The sequence below is a fragment of the Acipenser ruthenus genome, unplaced genomic scaffold, assembly GCF_902713425.1.
Source record: "Acipenser ruthenus unplaced genomic scaffold, fAciRut3.2 maternal haplotype, whole genome shotgun sequence".
Taxonomy (NCBI): domain Eukaryota; kingdom Metazoa; phylum Chordata; class Actinopteri; order Acipenseriformes; family Acipenseridae; genus Acipenser; species Acipenser ruthenus.
Genome location: NW_026708160.1, coordinates 78,511 through 106,150, shown reverse-complemented (window position 1 = coordinate 106,150; position 27,640 = coordinate 78,511). Strand labels below are relative to the sequence as shown.

Genomic DNA, 27,640 nt, shown 5'->3' with positions numbered 1-27,640 from the left:
AGATTCCTGGAGTGTGTGGCTGTGTGCCTGAGTGACATCCAGAACTTAAGAAAAGTCGTTTCAATTCTGGTTCTTTCTTGAGGAGAGGTGACTTGTAGTGGTGAGTGTCAGGGTCAGTGTGGCTCGCTCCTGTGACTCTGAGCCCTGGAGCTGCTTTTAAGGGACAGTGTCCTGCAGAGTCTGCCTGTCTGCCCTCGACATTGTGTGAGGGCGTTTGTATCTGAGAATCAGGACTAGCTTCTCGTGACGAATGGGATGCTGGCTAGAGCATTTCTTTATGTAGTTCAGCATGTTAGTTCACATGTAGCTGACAGTGTGGACGTGCTCATCTTGCATTGCGAGTGTCAGCTGGTTAATTCATGACTACAGTAACCTGCAGGTCACAGCTTGCACAGGTTCATCAACATTGTCAGTTATTGTCTGTACTTGTATCCTCATGTATCCAGTGTGCGCAGTGCTGTAGCAGACAGTGAGGAGTAGTGGAGCAACAATCAATCCATTTATCCATCCTCTGCCCTTAAATTTCCCGAGCTGCGATTACATATTGTTGAATCGATGCATGAGATGAGAGCCCAGTTTGGAGTCTGCTGCTGCCGCTGTCCCAGGAAAAAACAAAGAAAGAAATCCAAAAAGAGCCAGATGGCCAGTGCATCTTTCTTTCCCTGAAAAACCAACCAAGCGTGGAGTTCTTAGGGAACCCTGACCCCGACCCCCCCTGTACAGCATAATCCTGTGTTGGGGTTTGGTTTAATCAAAAACACTTCTCTTTAAGTATTTTTTATTTGTTTGAAATGTTGCTATGTTGTTTTATGCTACCAATTATGTATGTTATTGCCCCCATTCATTATTTTATGTGCGCACACAAGGTTACTGTGCCTTCATGGTTTTAATATAACTGTGTGTATGTCAGTTGCTTTTTATTGTTACAGTAAATAACTAAGCAGTTACAGTTTATTTATTTATTTACTTTTATTGCATTTATAGAGCACGCTTTATACAAGCTTATAACCAAACATGTCAACTTTGGAAAGCCACAAAACGACTCTTTGAAGATGGCTACCCACAAAAAACATGCAAAACATTAATTAAACACGAGGTAAAGTCTCTTCAATCTTTTATTAAAAAGCATAATAATTATAAAATTATACTTCAGTTACAATTGAAAAAACTTGCCATATACACCTTGACCGCCACGGGCAGACAGTCTTACACCTTCAATTAGCACAAGGTAAGATAAGGTAAAGTCTATGTTCATATACGATGATACTCTACAGAAGTACATCATTCTCAGTGTGTAAGCTTGTGCTTCAACATCCTTACTTTCGTAAACACACTTTTCTCACACACTCAATCGCAGTCTTTTTAAATAGGCAACACAGTAAAGGAGGATAAAGGATTTTATTATTGACAGACAACTTATTGTGCTAGGAGCCATACATAGAATTACATCATGATGTAAAATTACATTAGATTTTTACACCTTTGAATATGTGACAGCGTGTGTACAATTATGCCTACATCATAAACCCTAATCATTTGAAAAATTTAAATACGTCAGTGAAATGACACATTAACAAACACATATAGTGTAAGAAAAAGTCATCTTCATCACTGATCTCATACACAGTAACTTCTGAAGACGTGGGGCGTGCAGCTAATGTAAAGAGTGTCTCTTCACTTTGTGAGGAATGGCAGAACAATAAAAAAAGATTTCATTTTACAAAACATAAAGGTCAGCTTGTAACAACACAGTTCTGCTTCCTGAGCTGAAGCTGATACACCATCCAACTCCTCCTTAACCATGTGGGCCTGGCTGAAAGGAAAACCTGCCCGTTACTGGCCCAGGCAGGGGGGCCGCTGGGTCCCTCCTACACGTCCTCGCTGCGTGTGCTGACGCCCCCCAAAGCACACATGCACAGCATGAGGCAGCACCCCCCCAGCAGCAGCACCCCCACAATGATGTAGACCAGCGTGGTGCTCCAAAATGCAAACAGGTACAGAGTCTTGTTGCAGTACTTCATCTCCTGACTACCAGGACTGTATGAAGGCTCATATATGGAGTAGATCCAGACATTCCCTGCAGACAAACCCAGTGGTTAAAACATGTAAATAGCAGTAATCATTATCATCCTCATCAATAATAATAATAATAATAATAATAATAATAATAATAATAATAATAAATCACAACACTGAACTGCTGATGAAAACACATGATAACCACACTGGCTTTCATCACAAGTTAAGTATAACAGTGACAGGGCTCTGTAATTAAATATAAAAGTTAAAACTTCACAGTACAGCCTAGACCTGCTCTGCAAGAGTGGAGTCTTTATGTAAAACCTGGGCTGGGCCGGACTGCTCGGCAATAGGACTCTCCAAATCCTTTGAAACACGAGGCAAGCAAGCTGTTAAACGGGCGACATTTTCAAACAAGTTTCTCTGTGAATAGTTCAGTATTAGATAAGCTGCCTAGGAAAAAAATTGCTGAACACTGTAGCCTACAGCAGGCTCTCTGAAGCTCCCAGGAAGCTTTGCTCAGTTAAGGCTGTGCGCCACACTCACCTGTGATAAACCAAATGAACAGGAAAAGGGAGGCCAGCGAGTTCCAGGTGTTGATGAGGTTGCGGCAAAAGGTTGCCCCCTCCTCCCCCCCTTGCCCCTGGGGCACACAAGACACCAGATCCAGGACGAGCACAAACACCCCCGACACAATGAGGTATATGGGAATGTAGGGCTGCACAGGACAGTCGTTCCAGTACAGAGACCCTGCAACACACCCAAGAGTCTCTCAATACAGACCCTGCAACACACCCAAGAGTCTCTCAATACAGACCCTGCAACACACCCAAGAGTCTCTCAATACAGACCCTGCAACACACCCAAGAGTCTCTCAATACAGACCCTGCAACACACCCAAGAGTCTCTCAATACAGACCCTGCAACACACCCAAGAGTCTCTCAATACAGACCCTGCAACACACCCAAGAGTCTCTCAATACAGACCCTGCAACACACCCAAGAGTCTCTCAATACAGACCCTGCAACACACCCAAGAGTCTCTCAATACAGACCCTGCAACACACCCAACAGTCTCTCAATACAGACCCTGCAACACACCCAACAGTCTCTCAATACAGACCCTGCAACACACAACAGCATCCTCCAGGTTTACAGCTCAAAGCTTCCTCCCTGACACGGATCACGTGCAGTAGAGGGAATATTCTCACCTATAGCAATCTGAGCGATTGGCAGGGCGGTCGCGATGATCTTGGACAGCACTGCGATGGAAACAAAGAGAAGTCATGAGGTCATGGTTCCAGACCTTGCAATGCACAGGCCAGCTGCAACACAAAAACTAAAACATCACTGCACATCCCCTGCAGCACCAGGGAAAGGATCAGGGACACAGCACTGTCACACAGTTTGGAAGGCTGTTCAGTCCCAGCTCTTAGAATTCACCACACAAGCTCAAAGCAGGTAAAGCAAGTTTACATAAAACTGGTAAAAATTGAATTTGGTTTAATCAAAGCAGCATTTTAAATTCAAATCCATGAATATGCTCTAAAAATCTCACCGGAGACCCTGGGAGGCACAGAGGGGGGGCTGGGCATGCGGTTCAGCAGGTTCCTGCGATCATCCATCTTCACCAGCAGCTCAGAGTCCTAAAGAACATCAGCATTACTCACTGAGGCACTCATAGCAGCGTCACAGCTTTATCACATGAGATCTTTATAAGAGCAACAGCAAAAACCACACCACTCAACAGACCAGCACACACACACACACAGACAAACAGGAAACTAAAAACCCTTTCACAACAATCTGCATGAAAGAAAGAGAGCACAAGAAAGAGAGAGGAGAGGGAGAGTAAGAAGAGAGGGAGAGCACGAGTAAGAATTCTTCACCAGCTGGTTTCCATTCATTGCAGAGCAGGAGTGTAAATAAAGCATCTCCAGGCTGTGCTGCAGCTTAGGAAGCAAAGCTCTTTAATAGAGTGTCCTGTGCTGCCTGAGAGAGCACAGTTATCATAGCAAAGTGTTATCACATCTGTCCTAATAATAAAAAAAAATAGTGCAAACTGTGCACTGCTTAATGAATATATGACCGTTACACAAGACTGGTTTAATACTCTCATCAATAACCCAAATGAACCTCGCCCTGCGTCTCTCAGGGCTCCAGCGCTTCAATCACATGACTGCTTCAGTTTGGTAACACTATTTCACAAACAAGATGAGAGGCAGAGATATACAGAGGGGGGGGGGAGGCAGAGATATACAGAGGGGGGGGAGGCAGAGATATACAGAGGGGGGGGGGAGGCAGAGATATACAGAGGGGGGGGAGGCAGAGATATACAGAGGGAGGGGGGGGGGAGGCAGAGATATACAGAGGGAGGGGGGGGGAGGCAGAGATATACACGGGGGGGGGGGGGGGGGGAGGCAGAGATATACAGAGGGGGGAGGGGGAGGGGGAGGGGGAAGCTTCATTATACCAGCTCGGCCAAACCTGGTTGAAGACTAAACTATACTTAGAAATCAAAAGCAAGGATTTCAGTTTTAAAACGGCACACCATTAGTTTTAGTTAACATTTCAGAGTATACGGAATGCATCGTGTAGCATTGTAAACTGCAGCACCCCCCTCAATGTACTACAGTGAGCATATATTATATGCAGAGATGACAGAAAACATACGCGGTGTAAAACTGGAGAAGGTGCGGTAGGGCTTTAGATCGAGACATTTCAACACGGCTCCGCTGTTGAAATAAACTTTGTTTCAACAAGCTAGGGCCTACAGCGAGAAACAAAAACGAAAACAAAAAAACGAGGAAGAGCGAGTTTTCGGAAAGCAAAAGCAAGTACTGTTTTTATTTTGTTTTAATTAAAAGTTTCTGACCTGCTTTAATTCGTGTTCCTGTTTCTTCTCTCGGCTTTCTCTGTCGAGGGCGGAGCTGCAACTAAGCGCAGCTCATCGACGCAGTGAAAGTAGAATCGAAACTGCGTGACTTCTAACCCTGATAAAACTCACACGATGCGAAACGGGCTGTCCTAAAGACTTACTCTGTGCTACAGCGCGCTGACATGCGCTCATAAACAACACATCTATAATATAGAAAACACACGGACCCGCCCTTCTTTAACGTGAAACATGTGATTGACGTGTCTGCTGTTTTTGATTAAACCCCAGATTCAGCTGCCCTGTGCGGTCTCTGCCTTTGTGTGGGTCGGCTGCACTCGCCCTCGTCTCTTCACTCGCCCGCTCGTCCATCAGAAAACGGCAGAGAGCCGCGGGACAAAGAAAAGTCACAGAAATACAAATGTTATAAAATAAACAGATACAAGTTTAAAGTCAAATTGCCAAACAGTGCGGTCCTGGGACTCAGCTGCTGCAACTGAGGTGCTGCTGGCGTTGCTAAGCAACCGGAAAAGCCCTTAACGCGTTACACGTGTTGCTAGTTGAACTATCAGGGCCAGACCTTTTTTCAATATATCAAGTCTCTGTAAATGCCCTCTATAATAAAACTGGTAAACTAGCAAACATGTTATTAGAAATGTGTGTGTGTTTGTGTGTGTGTGTGTGTAGGGGGCTGATTGGTGTGTGGGGGGGGGGGGGGGGGCTGCTTGGTGTGTGTTGGTGTGGTGGAGGGGGGGCAGTTTGGCTGCATATCCCTGTTCATGTTTTCACACAAAACTTTTCCTTTAAAGTATTTTTATTTTTATAAAGGTACAAATATTTCACAAAGGCAGCAGTCTCACATAATCACTTATTGATACTGTTTATCCACGTCTGGCATTTGTCTTTCTAATAAAGTTACCAGTAATCCTGAATCTCAATAGTTACATTGAGTACAGACAGTCCTGTCACAGCAAGACGTTACAATGAGGGTCCAGCACTCTCATTACATTGAGTACAGACAGTCCTGTCACAGCAGGACGTTACAATGAGGGTCCAGCACTCTCATTACATTGAGTACAGACAGTCCTGTCACAGCAGGACGTTACAATGAGGGTCCAGCACTCTCATTACATTGAGTACAGACAGTCCTGTCACAGCAGGACGTTACAATGAGGGTCCAGCACTCTCATTACATTGAGTACAGACAGTCCTGTCACAGCAGGACGTTACAATGAGGGTCCAGCACTCTCATTACATTGAGTACAGACAGTCCTGTCACAGCAGGACGTTACAATGAGGGTCCAGCATTCATTTCAATGGCTCAGTGTTGCATTGTGGTGTCTTGGCCAGTTGATAGATTGTCACTCATTGAGGTTTCAGTGATGGTACATCCAGTGTTGCAGTGTGTTGCATGGCCAGCAGATGGCACTCAGAGCTCAGTCAGATTGTCACTAGAGGATGTTTCAATGAGGACTGAGCCAGTGGTTCTGTGTTTTGACTTGTCCTGTAAACTCAGCACGTGGATCCTCCCTATTTCATTCTCAGCAGCTTCGACAGAAACCCGGCCGAGTAACGCATCCTGGAGCACTCCCTTCGACCACACCTGCACAGCACAGAGAGTGAGAGAGTGAACACACACCTGCACAGCACAGAGAGTGAGAGAGTGAACACACACCTGCACAGCACAGAGAGTGAGAGAGTGAACACACACCTGCACAGCACAGAGAGTGAGAGAGTGAACACACACCTGCACAGCACAGAGAGTGAGAGAGTGAACACACACCTGCACAGCACAGAGAGTGAGAGAGTGAACACACACCTGCACAGCACAGAGAGTGAGAGAGTGAACACACACCTGCACAGCACAGAGAGTGAGAGAGTGAACACAGACCTGTACAACACCGTGTGAGTGTGCGAGGAGTATGTAAAGTGTTGGTGCGCACCTCGATCCTGATTGGTCTCCTCGGATTCTGCCGGTAGAACACAGCCTTCAGGTCAAATTCCGGCCTGCTGGTGGATTTGAACACGCGTGACTTTACCGTGTTCCCTTCACACCTCATCACAGCGTACACGTCAGGGTCTGTGGATACAAACACTGAGAGAGAGAAGCCAGGACTGCAGCACCATGAGAGAGAGAGAGAGAGAGAGAGAGTCTCACCTCTAGCAGCCCCCCTGGGTCTCAGCCCTGCTGCACTCTGCAGGTTGATGGTTGTGACTCGACGCAGATCCCCACCCAAACAGCAGCTCCAGAGTGAGGGGTGGGGCTGGTCCAGAGCCAGCTCCCTGAGAGAGAGAACAGAAAACACAGAGTGACACAGAGAGGCACACTAACTCACTCACTCACTCACTCACTCACTCTCACTCTCTCACTCTCTCACCTCAAGCTGGCAGGTGTCTTAGTGAAGAGCCGCAGCAGGAAGCTGGCCTGGGCCCCGGGTGCGAAGGTGGTTGTTATGATGATGTAGCGGCCCTGAGTGAGCTCTGCACGCAGGAACACGCTGCGGGAGTCCATGTACACTGAGCTCGCTGCCTTGGGGGGGATCATGTGCAGCCGACACTCGCGATTCACCTCCACCTGCCAGAGAGACAGCCGTCAGGGGCACCCCTTTCCCTCTCCCTCTCCCTCTCCCTCTCTCCCTCTCCCTCTCCCTCTCTCCCTGTCCCCTCTCCCTCTCTCCCCCCTCTCACCCGGAACACCTCGAAGCCGATGGCCAGGTTCTCTCCTCCTCCCTCGCTCCTCAGCGCTCGCTTGTCCTCCTGCTGCAGACAGATCAGAGCCGTGTCCGACTCGCGCTCCACGTCAAACATGAACTGAGAACCAGAACACAACACAGGAGACTGGTTCAGGAGCATCTCTTTCTCTCTCCCCTCTCTCATTGCCAGTCCCCCTCTCTCCTCTCCTCTCCCCCTCGCCCTCTCCTCACCTGTGGGTTCTGCAGGAAGCTGGCTCTGTTGTTGATGCAGCCCCCGCTGCGGTTGCTCAGCTCGGTCTCTCCTCTCCTCCACTCTCCGAGCAGCTTTGCCTCCAGCCAGCTCTTGTGGAAGCTCAGCAGCGTTGTGTTGATTCTCCGGCACACGACCATGTCTGTGAAATAGCGGCAGAAATCCTCAAAGTCCATCCTGAAAAAAAACAATCACATAAAAACTCTGACCTACCCTATCCATCAATAATAATAATAATAATAATAATAATAATAATAATAATGATGATGATGATGATGATGATGATGATGATGATGATGATGATGATGATGATGATGATGATGATGATGATGATGATGCAGGCAGTCATTTACCAGAACTCGCCATCGTCTCGGACTGTGACTCCCATCTTCTCTCTCTCACTCTTACTGATCTGCTGCCACTGCTGTGACCTGAAGAGGGAGATAAACACATTAACACAGAGCCATGGCCAGCGAGCCTGGACAGACATACACACACAAGCAGAGACACACACTGAGAGTTATACTGTACAGACAGACAGACAGAGAGAAAAGGAGAGATGGACAAACAGAGAGCTGGATAGACAGACAGGACTGACTCGTCGCTCCAGGCCCCGCTCCACTCAGTGGTACCCCAGGGGTTCCTCATGCGGATCATGTAGAGCCGGCTGGTTCTGAAGAGGGAGAGCAGGCCGGTCCCCAGGCGCACCTTCCTGACATCCGTCACTCCGTACGCATGACCTTTCACCAGACCACAGCCCAGTCGAGACTCCAGAGCCTCCCCCTGCATGGGCTGGAGAGAGGAGAGGAGATGAGAGAGGAATGGAGAGGTGACCATAGAGAGGAGAGATAAGAACTCGTACAGAGGAGGGAGGTACTGACCCGAATGGAGCAGCTGATGAGCGCTCCTCTGGAGTGGGCCTTGGTCAGGTTCTGGTAGAGCTGCTTCCTCTTGTCCAGGTCCTCTACGAAACCGTCCCGGTCCAAACAGATCGGTTCTCTCCTGTGAAATCAACCAGTGCCTCAGCCGTGTTTCCGCCTTCCAGAGCCTCGTAGCATCCATTCAACCTGAGAGGAGATGGGGAGAGAGGAGAGGAGAGGAGAGGAGGAGAGAGGTGAGAGAGACACCTTCCAGAGCCTCGTAGCATCCATTCAACATGAGAGGGGATGGGGAGAGCGGAGAGGAGAGGAGAGGAGAGGGGGAGAGAGGTGAGAGAGACACCTTCCAGAGCCTCGCAGCATCCATTCAAATTGAGAGGGAGGGAGAGGTAGAGTTAGACGTAGTGGGATAGAGGGAGGGGGAGGGGAGGGGGAGAAGAACGGAGAGACAGGGCTCCCTCTTACTTGGCGTATGCTTTCTCCAGCAGCGCGCACCAGAACTCAGCCTTGTTACTGGAGCTGCAGAACAGCAGCCCCCCCACCTCGCTGACGGGGAGCCGGTCATCAATCACCACGTCCGTCCAGAAGCCCAAGCGCCAGAACCGGAAGTGAAAGATCCCGGCGTGGCGCTCCGGACGACTCGGATTCCAGTCCTGCTCGCGGTGAGACGGGATCACCTGGGAAAGAGGGAGCTGGGATTACCTGGGAATCAGAAAGGGGGGCTGGGATTACCCGGGAATCAGAAAGGGGGGCTGGGATTACCCGGGAATCAGAAAGGAGGGCTGGGATTACCCAGGAATCAGAAAGGGGGGCTGGGATTACCCGGGAATCAGAAAGGGGGTCTGGGATTACCCGGGAATCAGAAAGGGGGGCTGGGATTACCCGGGAATCAGAAAGGGGGGCTGGGATTATCCGGGAATCAGAAAGGGGGGCTGGGATTACCCGGGAATCAGAAAGGCAGGGGGAGGCAATGCGAGGGGATTTTTGCTTTATTCACAGATGTGTTGCAGATAGTTTCTGGAGGGCGATGGTTCTCTCGCTCACCTTCTTCCAGACAGATGGCTGTGTGGCGAGACAGGAAGTAGCCGCCACCAGCCAGCAGTTTCCCAGACTGCCCTGGTGTAGGTCACGGGCGCTGATTCCATCCACAAAGAGGCGCGGGGCCCTGCAGAGCTCCTGGGATACAGAGAGGAGAGAGAGGACTCTGACACACAGTAACACTGACACAAACTGACACAGGTTAGTGTGTCTCTCCTGTGCTGCACGGCTTGTTCATGCTGGTGTTTCGATTGCATCGCTGACACAGTGCCCGGGTAGCATTAGAGACAGTGCGCAGGGCTGGAGGAGCGGCACACGCTCTGCCTGTCTGCTCTCCTCTTCAATTTACATTTACAGACTCAGCAAGTAACATGAGATGCAATCCTGGAGCGAGAGACGGGTCTGGTATCAAAACAGCAATCAGCAAGATCACAGCAAGCACACGCACACACACACACACACACACACACTCACACACTGACACTCACACTGACACAATGACACACACACGCACTGACACAGACACACACACACTGACTCTCACACTGACACACACACACACAGACACACACACGCACACTGACACTGACACACACTCACACTCACACTGACACACACTCACACTGACACTCACTCACACAGACACACTCACACAGTGAGAAACTCACACTCAGTGTGTGTCAGTGTGTAGCTCTGTGACAGATTGCTCCTGGTCTCAGTGTGTGTCGTTGTGTAGCTCTGTGACAGATTGCTCCTGGTCTCAGTGTGTGTCAGTGTGTAGCTCTGTGACAGATTGCTCCTGGTCTCAGTGTGTGTCAGTGTGTAGCTCTGTGACAGATTGCTCCTGGTCTCAGTGTGTGTCAGTGTGTAGCTCTGTGACAGATTGCTCCTGGTCTCAGTGTGTGTCAGTGTGTAGCTCTGTGACAGATTGCTCCTGGTCTCAGTGTGTGTCGTTGTGTAGCTCTGTGACAGATTGCTCCTGGTCTCAGTGTGTGTCAGTGTGTAGCTCTGTGACAGATTGCTCCTGGCGTCAGTGTGTGTCGTTGTGTAGCTCTGTGACAGATTGCTCCTGGTCTCAGTGTGTGTCGTTGTGTAGCTCTGTGACAGATTGCTCCTGGTCTCAGTGTGTGTCAGTGTGTAGCTCTGTGACAGATTGCTCCTGGTCTCAGTGTGTGTCAGTGTGTAGCTCTGTGACAGATTGCTCCTGGTCTCAGTGTGTGTCAGTGTGTAGCTCTGTGACAGATTGCTCCTGGTCTCAGTGTGTGTCAGTGTGTAGCTCTGTGACAGATTGCTCCTGGTCTCAGTGTGTGTCGTTGTGTAGCTCTGTGACAGATTGCTCCTGGTCTCAGTGTGTGTCAGTGTGTAGCTCTGTGACAGATTGCTCCTGGCGTCAGTGTGTGTCGTTGTGTAGCTCTGTGACAGATTGCTCCTGGTCTCAGTGTGTGTCGTTGTGTAGCTCTGTGACAGATTGCTCCTGGTCTCAGTGTGTGTCAGTGTGTAGCTCTGTGACAGATTGCTCCTGGTCTCAGTGTGTGTCAGTGTGTAGCTCTGTGACAGATTGCTCCTGGTCTCAGTGTGTGTCAGTGTGTAGCTCTGTGACAGATTGCTCCTGGCGTCAGTGTTGCAGGTTTGGTCTCAGTTATGAGGGTGACAGATGTCCCAGTATAATTTAACTCCCAGCATGTGGTGTCTTAAAATAACAGGGTGTCGAATCAGTAATAGAGCGAGCCGGCTCAGACTGATAACTGCAGAGCACATTAACCCCTTTGAGACCAGGACCGGGGGGTTAGACTGGGGGGGGGGGTAGTTAACGCAGCTCTCTCCCCCCCTGCCCCTGACAGCTGGTTACCTGGGGTCTCTTCCACTGCAGGTCTGCAGGGGGTGCTCTCCTGTAGAACAGGGACTCTGCACACGGGGGGAACAGGGGGTCCTCAAACTGCACCCCTCGATTCAGGCAACTGCGCTTCAGCTTGTGATAGTTCTGACCTTTGAAATGCCTCACACGCTCCGACATCCTGAATACTCCTGGAAAACAGAGAGAGAGAGAGAGATTAGGGTCATGTGTTCAGGTAATAACCATGTCTCTTATGGTATAAGAGTCTCTCTCATTACAGATTCACTGTCAACTTGCCCAATCAAAGCACTCACCAGAGACAGAGCAGCTCAGTTAGACTCTATGAGCACGTGCAGGAGTGTGGAGCTCAGTTTAGACTCTGTGAGCGCGTGCAGGAGTGTGCAGCTCAGTTTAGACTCTGTGGAGGTGTGCAGGAGTGTGCAGCTCAGTTTAGACTCTGTGAGCGCGTGCAGGAGTGTGTAGCTCAGTTAGACTCTATGAGCGCGTGCAGGAGTGTGCAGCTCAGTTTAGACTCTGTGAGCGCGTGCAGGAGTGTGCAGCTCAGTTTAGACTCTGTGGAGGTGTGCAGGAGTGTGTAGCTCAGTTAGACTCTGTGGAGGTGTGCAGGAGTGTGCAGCTCAGTTTAGACTCTGTGGAGGTGTGCAGGAGTGTGCAGCTCAGTTTAGACTCTGTGAGCGCGTGCAGGAGTGTGCAGCTCAGTTTAGACTCTGTGAGCGCGTGCAGGAGTGTGCAGCTCAGTTTAGACTCTGTGAGCGCGTGCAGGAGTGTGCAGCTCAGTTTAGACTCTGTGAGCGCGTGCAGGAGTGTGCAGCTCAGTTTAGACTCTGTGGAGGTGTGCAGGAGTGTGCAGCTCAGTTTAGACTCTGTGGAGGTGTGCAGGAGTGTGCAGCTCAGTTTAGACTCTGTGGAGGGGTGCAGGAGTGTGCAGCTCAGTTTAGACTCTGTGAGCGCGTGCAGGAGTGTGCAGCTCAGTTTAGACTCTGTGAGCGCGTGCAGGAGTGTGCAGCTCAGTTTAGACTCTGTGGAGGCGTGCAGGAGTGTGCAGCTCAGTTTAGACTCTGTGAGCATGTGCAGGAGTGTGCAGCTCGGTTTAGACTCTGTGGAGGTGTGCAGGAGTGTGCAGCTCAGTTTAGACTCTGTGGAGGTGTGCAGGAGTGTGCAGCTCAGTTTAGACTCTGTGGAGGCGTGCAGGAGTGTGCAGCTCAGTTTAGACTCTGTGGAGGCGTGCAGGAGTGTGCAGCTCAGTTTAGACTCTGTGGAGGCGTGCAGGAGTGTGCAGCTCAGTTTAGACTCTGTGGAGGCGTGCAGGAGTGTGCAGCTCAGTTTAGACTCTGTGAGCGCGTGCAGGAGTGTGCAGCTCAGTTTAGACTCTGTGGAGGTGTGCAGGAGTGTGCAGCTCAGTTTAGACTCTGTGGAGGCGTGCAGGAGTGTGCAGCTCAGTTTAGACTCTGTGGAGGCGTGCAGGAGTGTGCAGCTCAGTTTAGACTCTGTGGAGGTGTGCAGGAGTGTGCAGCTCAGTTTAGACTCTGTGAGCGCGTGCAGGAGTGTGCAGCTCAGTTTAGACTCTGTGAGCGCGTGCAGGAGTGTGCAGCTCAGTTTAGACTCTGTGAGCGCGTGCAGGAGTGTGGAGCTCAGTTAGACTCTGTGGAGGTGTGCAGGAGTGTGCAGCTCAGTTAGACTCTGTGGAGGTGTGCAGGAGTGTGTAGCTCAGTTTAGACTCTGTGGAGGTGTGCAGGAGTGTGCAGCTCGGTTTAGACTCTGTGGAGGTGTGCAGGAGTGTGCAGCTCAGTTTAGACTCTGTGGAGGTGTGCAGGAGTGTGTAGCTCAGTTTAGACTCTGTGGAGGTGTGCAGGAGTGTGTAGCTCAGTTTAGACTCTGTGGAGGTGTGCAGGAGTGTGCAGCTCAGTTTAGACTCTGTGGAGGTGTGCAGGAGTGTGCAGCTCAGTTAGACTCTGTGGAGGTGTGCACCTCAGTGTGAAAGCTCTGGAGTTCAGGGCAGGGGTCTGTACTGACTCACGCTCTGCAGAGATCCACCAGCACTTCGCTTCAGTTTCAGTTCTTACTCCTGACCGGCCCAGCCCGTCCTTAACGACTCATTAGTTTGTGCTTCATTGGTTGTAACTCGTTTCAGATTTATGGACGACCCTCTTCGAATGTTCTATAAATGAAACTGTAGTAATCTGTGTGCATGCCAGCTGCTGGCTGGATATTTGTGGCTTCAACAATTCCCAGTTCTGTTCATAACAAGGGTCTCAGCGCTGCCCTCAGTGAAGGCATGTACCCCGTTCGATGCACAACGCGTTTCTTTACTGAAGGATTCGAAATGTAAAAACCAGAATGTTTATTCAAGGCCTCCTGCATTTACCAGAGTGTTCTCTAACCACTTCCTAACATTGCCAGTTAAGATTGTATCTGAAAAAGATTCCCAGAATAAAAGTGTAACATGGTGTATTGAAGCACAGTGAAAGCATAGGCACGTACCCTGTGGTAAATGCATAGTATAACCATGGGAAAACTTACTGTGCAAATCTACCGTGGTAAACTTTTCTAAGGGAGTCAGTGGAGAGGACACAGCTTCACTTTTAACAAACTAATTATAAGCAGACAGAGCAGCCCCCCTCCCCCTGTCACAAACCCAGCGCTCGCCTCACCGGTCCCCCAAGTTTCTCACCTGTGTACCCGCTCGTTTAGGGGTGTAGTCCCACTCCGACAGTCCTCTTTATACAGTGCTGACACCCCAATCCCTCGTGCCCTGCAACAGTGCGCTACTGAAACTCAGTAAACCGAGCTGCACTTCCTTGTAACTGCATATTGACACTGCCAGAGGTCTCAGTTACAGGGGAGTCGTCTCACACTGAGACCCTCACACACACACTGAGAGCCACACACACCCTCACACACACACTGAGAGCCACACACACACAGAGCTCTCTCTCTCCCTCACACACAGAGACACACACACACACAGCTCTCTCCTTCATACGCTGACACACACACAGTTCTCTCCCTCACACACAGACACACACACAGCTCTCTCCCTCACACACAGAGACACACACAGACACACACACACAGCTCTCTCCCTCACACGCTGACACACACACAGCTCTCACTCTCACACGCTTGACACACACACACACTGAGCTCTCTCCCTCACACACAGACACACACACAGTTCTCGCCCTCACAGAGAAACACACACAGAGACACACACACACAGCTCTCTCCCTCACACACAGAGACACACACAGTTCTCGCCCTCACAGAGACACACACAGCTCTCTCCCTCACACAGAGAAACACACACAGAGACACACACACACAGCTCTCTCCCTCACACAGAGACACACACAGCTCTCTCCCTCAAACACTGACACACACACACATACATAAATCAAATATGCTGTCCTTTTCAGCCCGTTCCCTCCAGACACACACATGCATTCTCACACTTGCTGTCCCACACAGGGTTCTGTGTTTTCATTGGAATACCGTCTCTGACTTCTTTCCTTCCTTCTCTTCAATGTTACGAGTTCAGAGCAGCGTTCTCTCCCTCTCTCCCTCTCTCCTCGTGTCCCTGACACTTGAACCTTGAGTGACAGTGCGCTGTTAACCCCTTCACTGCTGCACAGCCCAGGCAAAGACAGACAGGCAGCGTTTGCTCTGTTGTGTTAAATATTTGATCTCAAAGTAGTTTTCCAGTTGAAGATCAATGCTAGATTGTGTCGGCAGTGTGTCCAACGAGCTGTATCTCTATCTATCTGTCTATCTATATAAAGAATGTTTTACTGTTGCAGAGATTGGCAGGCTAGCCTTCGGGCAGCGCAGTGTTAAACTCTTCACTTCTTTCCGTCAATATTTCTTTCGACTCTGAACAATGACACCCCCCTTTTGTTCTTTTTTTTAAAGTGTAATCGCACACTCCCTCTCCCTCTCCCCTCTCTCTCCTCCCTCTCCCCATGGTTGGGTGCGATACAGGCTCAGCGGTCAGACCTGATGATCCAGATTCTTATTCATGATCTCACACACACACACGCACACACACACACACACACACACACACACACACACACACACACACACACACACACACACACAGCATTGCTTTCCTGGGACCGTGTCAAAGGAACTCCATTCATACAAATACAAACAGCACAAGCAGTTCAAAGAAACAAAGAAAAGGTTTATTAAAACAAATCCAAGTGATTAGAATGAGGGATCTGGTCTGTATAAACATGCAAGCCCGGCACGCAAGAGTCCTGGAACCAGAGCCAAGGGGAGGCTAAACAGAGATATGAAAGAGGGCTGCAAACAGGGGGTACTGGAGATGAACTGTCCTCCTCTCGCGCTCTCAGTGGGAAGGCTGGGGGGACTGGTTCCCAGTAGCAGGGCTGTCGGCTCTCTCCAGTTTGACGCTGGTCGCGCTGTTTGACTCCAGGGCAGGGGAGGGGGTCAGTGTTTTGCTGTCTCCGGCGGGAGGAAGTGACACGACAATGTACTTCTGCATCGTGCGTGAGGCCCCGCCCCCTCCTGACAGAGGCCCCGCCCCCTGTGTGTGCCCTCCCTCCAGCTTCACCAGCGGCTGCAGACTGGGAACTGTGGAGGTGACTGGAGACGTACTGGTGACCGAGGACTGAGCAGAGCTTAGAGTGATCACCTGGGGAGAGGAGAGAGGGAAGCAGGGAGAGAGGAGAGAGGAGAGAGGAGAGAGGGGGAAGCAGGAAGAGAGGAAAGAGGAGAGAGGAGAGGGGGAAACAGGGAGAGAAGCGAGAGGGGGGGAGAGATTTATTTGTATAAGGTTTACAGTTTTCAAAACATTTTAGGTATGTGTTTTTGTACAAACTCTAGATGTGTATTAATATGTGTGGACCAACACTGGAAGCGTGCCTGTGCATCGTCCTGCACCAGAGTCCCACATTCAGCCTCATGCACACACAGCAGCCTATAGGACACACTGTATCCAGACTGACACACAGCAGCCTATAGGACACACTGTATCCAGACTGACACACAGCAGCCTATAGGACACACTGCATCCAGACTGACACACAGCAGCCTATAGGACACACTGCATCCAGACTGACACACAGCAGCCTATAGGACACACTGTATCCAGACTGACACACAGCAGCCTATAGGACACACTGTATCCAGACTGACACACAGCAGCCTATAGGACACACTGCATCCAGACTGACACACAGCAGCCTATAGGACACACTGCATCCAGACTGACACACAGCAGCCTATAGGACACACTGTATCCAGACTGACACACAGCAGCCTATAGGACACACTGTATCCAGATTGACACACAGCAGCCTATAGGACACACTGTATCCAGACTGACACACAGCAGCCTATAGGACACACTGTATCCAGACTGACACACAGCAGCCTATAGGACACACTGCATCCAGACTGACACACAGCAGCCTATAGGACACACTGCATCCAGACTGACACACAGCAGCCTATAGGACACACTGCATCCAGACTGACACACAGCAGCCTATAGGACACACTGTATCCAGACTGACACACAGCAGCCTATAGGACACACTGTATCCAGACTGACACACAGCAGCCTATAGGACACACTGTATCCAGACTGACACACAGCAGCCTATAGGACACACTGCATCCAGACTGACACACAGCAGCCTATAGGACACACTGCATCCAGACTGACACACAGCAGCCTATAGGACACACTGCATCCAGACTGACACACAGCAGCCTATAGGACACACTGTATCCAGACTGACACACAGCAGCCTATAGGACACACTGTATCCAGACTGACACACAGCAGCCTATAGGACACACTGTATCCAGACTGACACACACAGCAGCCTATAGGACACACTGTATCCAGACTGACACACAGCAGCCTATAGGACACACTGTATCCAGACTGACACACAGCAGCCTATAGGACACACTGTATCCAGACTGACACACAGCAGCCTATAGGACACACTGTATCCAGACTGACACACAGCAGCCTATAGGACACACTGTATCCAGACTGACACACAGCAGCCTATAGGACACACTGTATCCAGACTGACACACAGCAGCCTATAGGACACACTGCATCCAGACTGACACACAGCAGCCTATAGGACACACTGCATCCAGACTGACACACAGCAGCCTATAGGACACACTGCATCCAGATTGACACACAGCAGCCTATAGGACACACTGTATCCAGACTGACACACAGCAGCCTATAGGACACACTGTATCCAGACTGACACACACAGCAGCCTATAGGACACACTGTATCCAGACTGACACACAGCAGCCTATAGGACACACTGCATCCAGACTGACACACAGCAGCCTATAGGACACACTGCATCCAGATTGACACACAGCAGCCTATAGGACACACTGTATCCAGACTGACACACAGCAGCCTATAGGACACACTGTATCCAGACTGACACACAGCAGCCTATAGGACACACTGTATCCAGACTGACACACACAGCAGCCTATAGGACACACTGCATCCAGACTGACACACAGCAGCCTATAGGACACACTGCATCCAGACTGACACACAGCAGCCTATAGGACACACTGCATCCAGATTGACACACAGCAGCCTATAGGACACACTGCATCCAGACTGACACACAGCAGCCTATAGGACACACTGCATCCAGATTGACACACAGCAGCCTATAGGACACACTGTATCCAGACTGACACACAGCAGCCTATAGGACACACTGTATCCAGACTGACACACAGCAGCCTATAGGACACACTGCATCCAGACTGACACACAGCAGCCTATAGGACACACTGCATCCAGACTGACACACAGCAGCCTATAGGACACACTGTATCCAGACTGACACACAGCAGCCTATAGGAAATCGTATCTGTACCTGCTGTGTTGTGGTGCTGCCCGTGCTCGATGACATCACAATGAACTTGGTGGGCGGCGGCGAGGGCTGGGTGGGGGTCGAAGGTCGCGCGGAGACCAGTGTCTGCATGGGCAGCGTGATGGAACTGGGAACCTTGATGATACTGGGGGTCCTGGAAGACTGAGCGCCCTGAGACAGCGTCAGAGTGGGTCTGGGCTGAGAGAGAGAGAGAGAGAGAGAGAGAATGAGGGGGAGGGGGAGAGCGTGAGCGAGCGTGGCTGGGCTGAGACACACTGCAGTGTGGATACAGACCTGTGTGATGGTGAGGGTGGTCCGGTTCACTTGCTGAGCCTGCATGGCTGCCTGTGCTCTTGCCTTCACCACGTGTGTGCACAGCATGGGCCCCAGGTAGCCGTACTCCACCCGGTACTGCTCCTGGTTATCAGGGGGGCTGCGCATCTTAGCGAGGACCGGGGCACAGTGCTTCTGCAGAGAGAGGGGAGGGGAGAGAGAGGAGAGCTTAGCTGCAGATATACAGACACACAGAGAGCCAGGGAGACACACTCACAGAGAGACAGGGAGACACACTCACAGAGAGACAGGGACACACACTCACAGAGAGACAGGGAGACACACACTCACAGAGAGACAGGGAGACACACACTCACAGAGAGACAGGGAGACACACACACACACATACACGCACACACACTCACAGAGAGACAGGGAGACACACACACACACACACAGAGAGAGACAGGGACACACACACACACACACACACACACACACACACACACACACACACACACACACACACACACACACACACACACCAGCAGCAGGCTCTGCACGTGATCGGCTCCGATCTTGTCGATGTTGCCGACGATCGGTCCCTCGTTTACAGCCTTGACCCGAGAGCCCTCCACCTGCAGCCTCGGGATAATCAGGGTCTTAATAACCTGAGAGAGAACAGCAGAGTTAATGCACACAGTGTGATACAACCCCTACACACACACACACACTGCCAGCACAGCCATTCTGCTCTAGACCCGAGAGCCCTCCACCTGCAGCCTCGGGATAATCAGGGTCTTAATAACCTGAGAGAGAACAGCAGAGTTAATGCACACAGTGTGATACAACCCCTACACACACACACACACTGCCAGCACAGCCATTCTGCTCTAGACCCGAGAGCCCTCCACCTGCAGCCTCGGGATAATCAGGGTCTTAATAACCTGAGAGAGAACAGCAGAGTTAATGCACACAGTGTGATACAACCCCTACACACACACACACACTGCCAGCACAGCCATTCTGCTCTAGACCCGAGAGCCCTCCACCTGCAGCCTCGGGATAATCAGGGTCTTAATAACCTGAGAGAGAACAGCAGAGTTAATGCACACAGTGTGATACAACCCCTACACACACACACACACTGCCAGCACAGCCATTCTGCTCTAGACCCGAGAGCCCTCCACCTGCAGCCTCGGGATAATCAGGGTCTTAATAACCTGAGAGAGAACAGCAGAGTTAATGCACACAGTGTGATACAACCCCTACACACACACACACACTGCCAGCACAGCCATTCTGCTCTAGACCCGAGAGCCCTCCACCTGCAGCCTCGGGATAATCAGGGTCTTAATAACCTGAGAGAGAACAGCAGAGTTAATGCACACAGTGTGATACAACCCCTACACACACACACACACTGCCAGCACAGCCATTCTGCTCTAGACCCGAGAGCCCTCCACCTGCAGCCTCGGGATAATCAGGGTCTTAATAACCTGAGAGAGAACAGCAGAGTTAATGCACACAGTGTGATACAACCCCTACACACACACACACACTGCCAGCACAGCCATTCTGCTCTAGACCCGAGAGCCCTCCACCTGCAGCCTCGGGATAATCAGGGTCTTAATAACCTGAGAGAGAACAGCAGAGTTAATGCACACAGTGTGATACAACCCCTACACACACACACACACACTGCCAGCACAGCCATTCTGCTCTAGACCCGAGAGCCCTCCACCTGCAGCCTCGGGATAATCAGGGTCTTAATAACCTGAGAGAGAACAGCAGAGTTAATGCACACAGTGTGATACAACCCCTACACACACACACACACTGCCAGCACAGCCATTCTGCTCTAGACCCGAGAGCCCTCCACCTGCAGCCTCGGGATAATCAGGGTCTTAATAACCTGAGAGAGAACAGCAGAGTTAATGCACACAGTGTGATACAACCCCTACACACACACACACACTGCCAGCACAGCCATTCTGCTCTAGACCCGAGAGCCCTCCACCTGCAGCCTCGGGATAATCAGGGTCTTAATAACCTGAGAGAGAACAGCAGAGTTAATGCACACAGTGTGATACAACCCCTACACACACACACACACTGCCAGCACAGCCATTCTGCTCTAGACCCGAGAGCCCTCCACCTGCAGCCTCGGGATAATCAGGGTCTTAATAACCTGAGAGAGAACAGCAGAGTTAATGCACACAGTGTGATACAACCCCTACACACACACACACACTGCCAGCACAGCCATTCTGCTCTAGACCCGAGAGCCCTCCACCTGCAGCCTCGGGATAATCAGGGTCTTAATAACCTGAGAGAGAACAGCAGAGTTAATGCACACAGTGTGATACAACCCCTACACACACACACACACTGCCAGCACAGCCATTCTGCTCTAGACCCGAGAGCCCTCCACCTGCAGCCTCGGGATAATCAGGGTCTTAATAACCTGAGAGAGAACAGCAGAGTTAATGCACACAGTGTGATACAACCCCTACACACACACACACACTGCCAGCACAGCCATTCTGCTCTAGACCCGAGAGCCCTCCACCTGCAGCCTCGGGATAATCAGGGTCTTAATAACCTGAGAGAGAACAGCAGAGTTAATGCACACAGTGTGATACAACCCCTACACACACACACACACTGCCAGCACAGCCATTCTGCTCTAGACCCGAGAGCCCTCCACCTGCAGCCTCGGGATAATCAGGGTCTTAATAACCTGAGAGAGAACAGCAGAGTTAATGCACACAGTGTGATACAACCCCTACACACACACACACACTGCCAGCACAGCCATTCTGCTCTAGACCCGAGAGCCCTCCACCTGCAGCCTCGGGATAATCAGGGTCTTAATAACCTGAGAGAGAACAGCAGAGTTAATGCACACAGTGTGATACAACCCCTACACACACACACACACTGCCAGCACAGCCATTCTGCTCTAGACCCGAGAGCCCTCCACCTGCAGCCTCGGGATAATCAGGGTCTTAATAACCTGAGAGAGAACAGCAGAGTTAATGCACACAGTGTGATACAACCCCTACACACACACACACACTGCCAGCACAGCCATTCTGCTCTAGCACCCCCCCTGGTGGTGGTTTTACTCACATCATGCCCCAACTCAGCCAGCCCAGCGATGCAGCCATAACGAGTCGTCCACTGAGTCTTCTCATCCAGCCAGCTCTGAGAGAGAGAGAGACAGAGAGAGAGAATCACACACATTATCTTCTCATCCAGCCAGCTCTGAGAGAGACAGAGAGAGAGAGAGAATCACACACATTATCTTCTCATCCAGCCAGCTCTGAGAGAGACAGAGACAGAGAGAGAATCACACACATTATCTTCTCATCCAGCCAGCTCTGAGAGAGACAGAGACAGAGAGAGAGAATCACACACATTATCTTCTCATCCAGCCAGCTCTGAGAGAGACAGAGACAGAGAGAGAATCACACACATTATCTTCTCATCCAGCCAGCTCTGAGAGAGACAGAGACAGAGAGAGAGAATCACACACATTATCTTCTCATCCAGCCAGCTCTGAGAGAGACAGAGACAGAGAGAGAGAGAATCACACACATTATCTTCTCATCCAGCCAGCTCTGAGAGAGACAGAGACAGAGAGAGAGAATCACACACATTATCTTCTCATCCAGCCAGCTCTGAGAGAGACAGAGACAGAGAGAGAGACAGAGAGAGAATCACACACATTATCTTCTCATCCAGCCAGCTCTGAGAGAGACAGAGACAGAGAGAATCACACACATTATCTTCTCATCCAGCCAGCTCTGAGAGAGACAGAGACAGAGAGAATCACACACATTATCTTCTCATCCAGCCAGCTCTGAGAGAGACAGAGACAGAGAGAGAATCACACACATTATCTTCTCATCCAGCCAGCTCTGAGAGAGACAGAGACAGAGAGAATCACACACATTATCTTCTCATCCAGCCAGCTCTGAGAGAGACAGAGACAGAGAGAGAGAATCACACACATTATCTTCTCATCCAGCCAGCTCTGAGAGAGACAGAGACAGAGAGAGAATCACACACATTATCTTCTCATCCAGCCAGCTCTGAGAGAGACAGAGACAGAGAGAGAGAATCACACACATTATCTTCTCATCCAGCCAGCTCTGAGAGAGACAGAGACAGAGAGAATCACACACATTATCTTCTCATCCAGCCAGCTCTGAGAGAGACAGAGACAGAGAGAGAATCACACACATTATCTTCTCATCCAGCCAGCTCTGAGAGAGACAGAGACAGAGAGAGAGAATCACACACATTATCTTCTCATCCAGCCAGCTCTGAGAGAGACAGAGACAGAGAGAGAATCACACACATTATCTTCTCATCCAGCCAGCTCTGAGAGAGACAGAGACAGAGAGAGAATCACACACATTATCTTCTCATCCAGCCAGCTCTGAGAGAGACAGAGACAGAGAGAGAATCACACACATTATCTTCTCATCCAGCCAGCTCTGAGAGAGACAGAGACAGAGAGAGAATCACACACATTATCTTCTCATCCAGCCAGCTCTGAGAGAGACAGAGACAGAGAGAGAGAATCACACACATTATCTTCTCATCCAGCCAGCTCTGAGAGAGAGAGAGACAGAGAGAGAGAATCACACACATTATCTTCTCATCCAGCCAGCTCTGAGAGAGACAGAGACAGAGAGAGAGAATCACACACATTATCTTCTCATCCAGCCAGCTCTGAGAGAGACAGAGACAGAGAGAGAGGGAGGGAGAGAGAATAACACACATTATCTTCTCATCCAGCCAGCTCTGAGAGAGACAGAGACAGAGAGAGAGAATCACACACATTATCTTCTCATCCAGCCAGCTCTGAGAGAGACAGAGACAGAGAGAGAGAATCACACACATTATCTTCTCATCCAGCCAGCTCTGAGAGAGACAGAGACAGAGAGAGAGAATCACACACATTATCTTCTCATCCAGCCAGCTCTGAGAGAGACAGAGACAGAGAGAGAGGGAGGGAGAGAGAATCACACACATTATCTTCTCATCCAGCCAGCTCTGAGAGAGACAGAGACAGAGAGAGAGGGAGGGAGAGAGAATCACACACATTATCTTCTCATCCAGCCAGCTCTGAGAGAGACAGAGACAGAGAGAGAGGGAGGGAGAGAGAATCACACACATTATCTTCTCATCCAGCCAGCTCTGAGAGAGACAGAGACAGAGAGAGAATCACACACATTATCTTCTCATCCAGCCAGCTCTGAGAGAGACAGAGACAGAGAGAGAGGGAGGGAGAGAGAATCACACACATTATCTTCTCATCCAGCCAGCTCTGAGAGAGACAGAGACAGAGAGAGAGGGAGGGAGAGAGAATCACACACATTATCTTCTCATCCAGCCAGCTCTGAGAGAGGGAGAGAGAGAGAGAGAGGGAGGGAGAGAGAATCACACACATTATCTTCTCATCCAGCCAGCTCTGAGAGAGACAGAGACAGAGAGAGAGAATAACACACATTATCTTCTCATCCAGCCAGCTCTGAGAGAGACAGAGACAGAGAGAGAGAATCACACACATTATCTTCTCATCCAGCCAGCTCTGAGAGAGACAGAGACAGAGAGAGAGGGAGGGAGAGAGAATCACACACATTATCTTCTCATCCAGCCAGCTCTGAGAGAGACAGAGACAGAGAGAGAGAATCACACACATTATCTTCTCATCCAGCCAGCTCTGAGAGAGACAGAGACAGAGAGAGAGGGAGGGAGAGAGAATCACACACATTATCTTCTCATCCAGCCAGCTCTGAGAGAGACAGAGAGAGAGAGAGAATCACACACATTATCTTCTCATCCAGCCAGCTCTGAGAGAGACAGAGTGTGGCGGAGTGTCCCGCCCCTATTTATTATTATTTGTATTTTTGTTTGCGGCGCGGGTAAAAGCGCCGCGTCTTTTATTGTTATATTTAAAAACCTCGTGAGGATGCATGGCTGATCAGCTACTGATTATTTAACTAGCTGACAGTCATGCATCCTTACCAAACACGTGCAGACTCTGGCCGGGGGATAATAAGATAATTACCAACTAGTTAAATCCCTCGGCCAGAGTATATAAACCAGCAGCACTATGCACTCGGGGTGTGGGGTGTTCGAGAGTGGAGAACGGGAGAGAGAGGAAGTAAAAAAACAATTGCTAAAACGTGCTGGAGTATCCAGCACGACACTTACTTGTTTGTTTATTCGTTTGGCCCTCGTGCCCTTTTGTTTTGTGTTTTGTTTAAATCTTTTGTTTTGTTTTGTTTGTTAATAAATACGCTGAGTGCACTAGCACTCAGCTTCAACCGCCCATCCATTGTTTTGATGTCAGTTACTTCCTGGTCCGTGACGTCATCAACTTCACCACTGCGAGCCAGACTGCCACATATGGTGTCCTGCGTGGGACAAACAACGCCTCCAACAGCCGGACCAGGATTGAAAAGTGCGTTTTTTTTTTGTTTGTTCGTTTTTTTTTTTTCAAACTAAATAATGGGAAGAAGGAGGAAACAGCAGCAGCAGGTGCAACAGCGCGGGGCTGGTCGCAAGTCCCGCCGGGTCTCTGCTGTGCTGGACGTCTGCCTCACCTGTCTGAGGGGTGAGGAATGGTGCTTCGCCGTTGGTGAGGTTGGGCACGTGGCACCAGACCAACCCCCTCCATGGCAGGAGATGGAGGAGCCTGAGCGTCCGGCGTCAGGGGGAGAGGGCCTGCTGGCTAAGAGGAGTTCACTCTCCTCTGAGGGAATCTGGGGCTGGCTGGTGGAGCCTGGGAGGAATGCTGAAGAGGCCCTCCCCGATGTGATCAACCTCCTGTGGGCCAGAGATGGAGAGCGATGGGAAGCCTGGGAAAAGCAACACTGCCCAGTGTCCCTCCCGGAGGTTGCGGACATGGTAATCCGCTACCTGGCTGCAGATATGGCAGGGCTACCGCTATCTCCAGCTCCATCGGGAAAAGCCCAGCCGCTGCCATCTCCAGCGCCAGAGGGAGAAGAGTCATCGCTGCCTTCTCCAGCGCCAGAAGGAGTGGAGCCATCGCTGCCGTCTCCAGCGCCAAAGGGAGAGGAGCCATCGCTGCCGTCTCCAGCGCCAGAGGGAGAGGAGCCATCGCTGCCGTCTCCAGCGCCAGAGGGAGAGGAGCCATCGCTGCCGTCTCCAGCGCCAGAGGGAGAGGAGCCATCGCTGCCGTCTCCAGCGCCAAAGGGAGAGGATCCATCGCTGCCGTCTCCAGCGCCAAAGGGAGAGGAGCCATCGCTGCCGTCTCCAGCGCCAAAGGGAAAGGAGCCATCGCTGCCGTCTCCAGCGCCAAAGGGAGAGGAGCCATCGCTGCCGTCTCCAGCGCCAGAGGGAGAGGAGCCATCGCTGCCGTCTCCAGCGCCAGAGGGAGAGGAGCCATCGCTGCCGTCTCCAGCGCCAGAGGGAGAGGAGCCATCGCTGCCGTCTCCAGCGCCAGAGGGAGAGGAGCCATCGCTGCCGTCTCCAGCGCCAGTGGGAGAGGCGCCGTCTCCAGCGCCAGTGGGAGAGGAGCCATTGCTGCCGTCTCCAACGCCAGAGGGAGAGGAGCCATGGCTGCCGTCTCCAGCGTTAGGGGGTGAGGAGCCCTCGCCACTGTCTCCACCACCGTCAGGAGCAGAGCAGCAGGAGCTGCCTCTGTCTCCACCACCGTCAGGAGCAGAGCAGCAGGAGCTGCCTCTGTCTCCACCACCACCAGGAGCAGAGCAGCAGGAGCTGCCTCTGTCTCCACCACCACCAGGAGCAGAGCAGCAGGAGCTGCCTCTGTCTCCACCACCACCAGGAGCAGAGCAGCAGGAGCTGCTTCTGTCTCCACCATCACCAGGAGCAGAGCAGCAAGAGCTGCCTCTGCCTCCGCCACCTCCACCAGCAGAGGGTGAATGCCTGCTGGTTCCGCCTCCACCATCGTGGGAGGACTGCTTGCCCCTCCCACCTCCACCAGCAGAGGGTGAATGCCTGCTGGTTCTGCCTCCACCGTCGTGGGAGGACTGCTTGCCCCTCCCACCTCCACCAGCAGAGGGTGAATGCCTGCTGGTTCTGCCTCAACCACCGTGGGAGGACTGCTTGCCGCTCCCAGCTCCACCAGCAGAGGGTGAATGCCTGCTGGTTCCGCCTCAGCCGCCGTGGGAGGACTGCTTTCCCCTCCCACCTCCACCAGCAGAGGGTGAATGCCTGCTGGTTCCGCCTCAGCCGCCGTGGGAGGACTGCTTTCCCCTCCCACCTCCACCAGCAGAGGGTGAATGCCTGCTGGTTCCACATCCACCGTCATGGGAAGGACTGCTCCTGCCCTGCCTCGCACCACCCAGGGATGCCTGCCTCGCATCGCCTGGGGCTGCCTGTTGCTTCGCATCGCCTGGGGCTGCCTGTTGCTCCGCATCACCTGGAGAGCCACCAGCTACAGAGAACGAGGGAGAAGTGGAGCTCCCGCTGCCGCCTCCATGGCCAGGGGCTCCCCTCCCGAGTTCACCTCCCGAGGGTCCGCTGCCGCTGCCGTTGCCTCCCGAGGGTCCGCTGCCGCTGCCGTCGCCTCCCGAGGGTCCGCTGCCGTCGCCTCCCGAGGGTCCGCTGCCGTCGCCTCCCGAGGGTCCGCTGCCGCTGCCGTCGCCTCCCGAGGGTCCGCTGCCGTCGCCTGGGGTCGCCAGGGATCCGGCTTCGCCTGGGGTCGCCACACTATGGCCGGAGCCCCAGGGAGGGGAACTGCCGGCCATCAAGAAAGGGGGGGGGGTCAGGAGACCAGCTCCCCCAGCCGCACTTTCGCGGCAGGAGTTTGGGTGGTCAGAGCCCCACGGAGGGGAACTGCTGGCCA

General features: G+C 51.5%; 2 protein-coding genes and 1 pseudogene across 4 annotated transcripts in view; all 3 read right to left on the bottom strand.

The window, feature by feature from the left end:
- Positions 1 to 1,383: 1,383 nt before the first annotated feature.
- Positions 1,384 to 5,390, bottom strand: LOC117419322 (transmembrane protein 272-like). Its single transcript, XM_059020131.1, has 5 exons — positions 4,895 to 5,390; positions 3,578 to 3,665; positions 3,231 to 3,281; positions 2,566 to 2,769; positions 1,384 to 2,077 (listed from the first exon to the last, which is right to left on the bottom strand). The coding sequence occupies exons 2-5, from the start codon at positions 3,642 to 3,644 to the stop codon at positions 1,869 to 1,871; spliced, it is 531 nt and encodes a 176-aa protein (XP_058876114.1). The 5' UTR covers positions 3,645 to 3,665; positions 4,895 to 5,390; the 3' UTR covers positions 1,384 to 1,868.
- A 311-nt stretch (positions 5,391 to 5,701) lies between these two features.
- Positions 5,702 to 15,442, bottom strand: LOC117419321 (calpain-5-like; annotated as a pseudogene).
- A 328-nt stretch (positions 15,443 to 15,770) lies between these two features.
- The window catches only part of LOC117419320 (transcription initiation factor TFIID subunit 6), a 34,075-nt gene continuing 22,205 nt past the window's right edge, over positions 15,771 to 27,640 (bottom strand). For all 3 annotated transcript variants that reach the window (XM_059020122.1, XM_059020124.1, XM_059020123.1), the window contains 5 exons: positions 21,922 to 21,996; positions 19,332 to 19,457; positions 18,808 to 18,981; positions 18,517 to 18,711; positions 15,771 to 16,265 (listed from right to left, as the gene is read on the bottom strand). In XM_059020122.1, the coding sequence (XP_058876105.1) occupies positions 15,960 to 16,265; positions 18,517 to 18,711; positions 18,808 to 18,981; positions 19,332 to 19,457; positions 21,922 to 21,996 (876 nt within the window). In that variant the 3' untranslated portion in view covers positions 15,771 to 15,959. The remainder of the gene's footprint in view (positions 16,266 to 18,516; positions 18,712 to 18,807; positions 18,982 to 19,331; positions 19,458 to 21,921; positions 21,997 to 27,640) is intronic.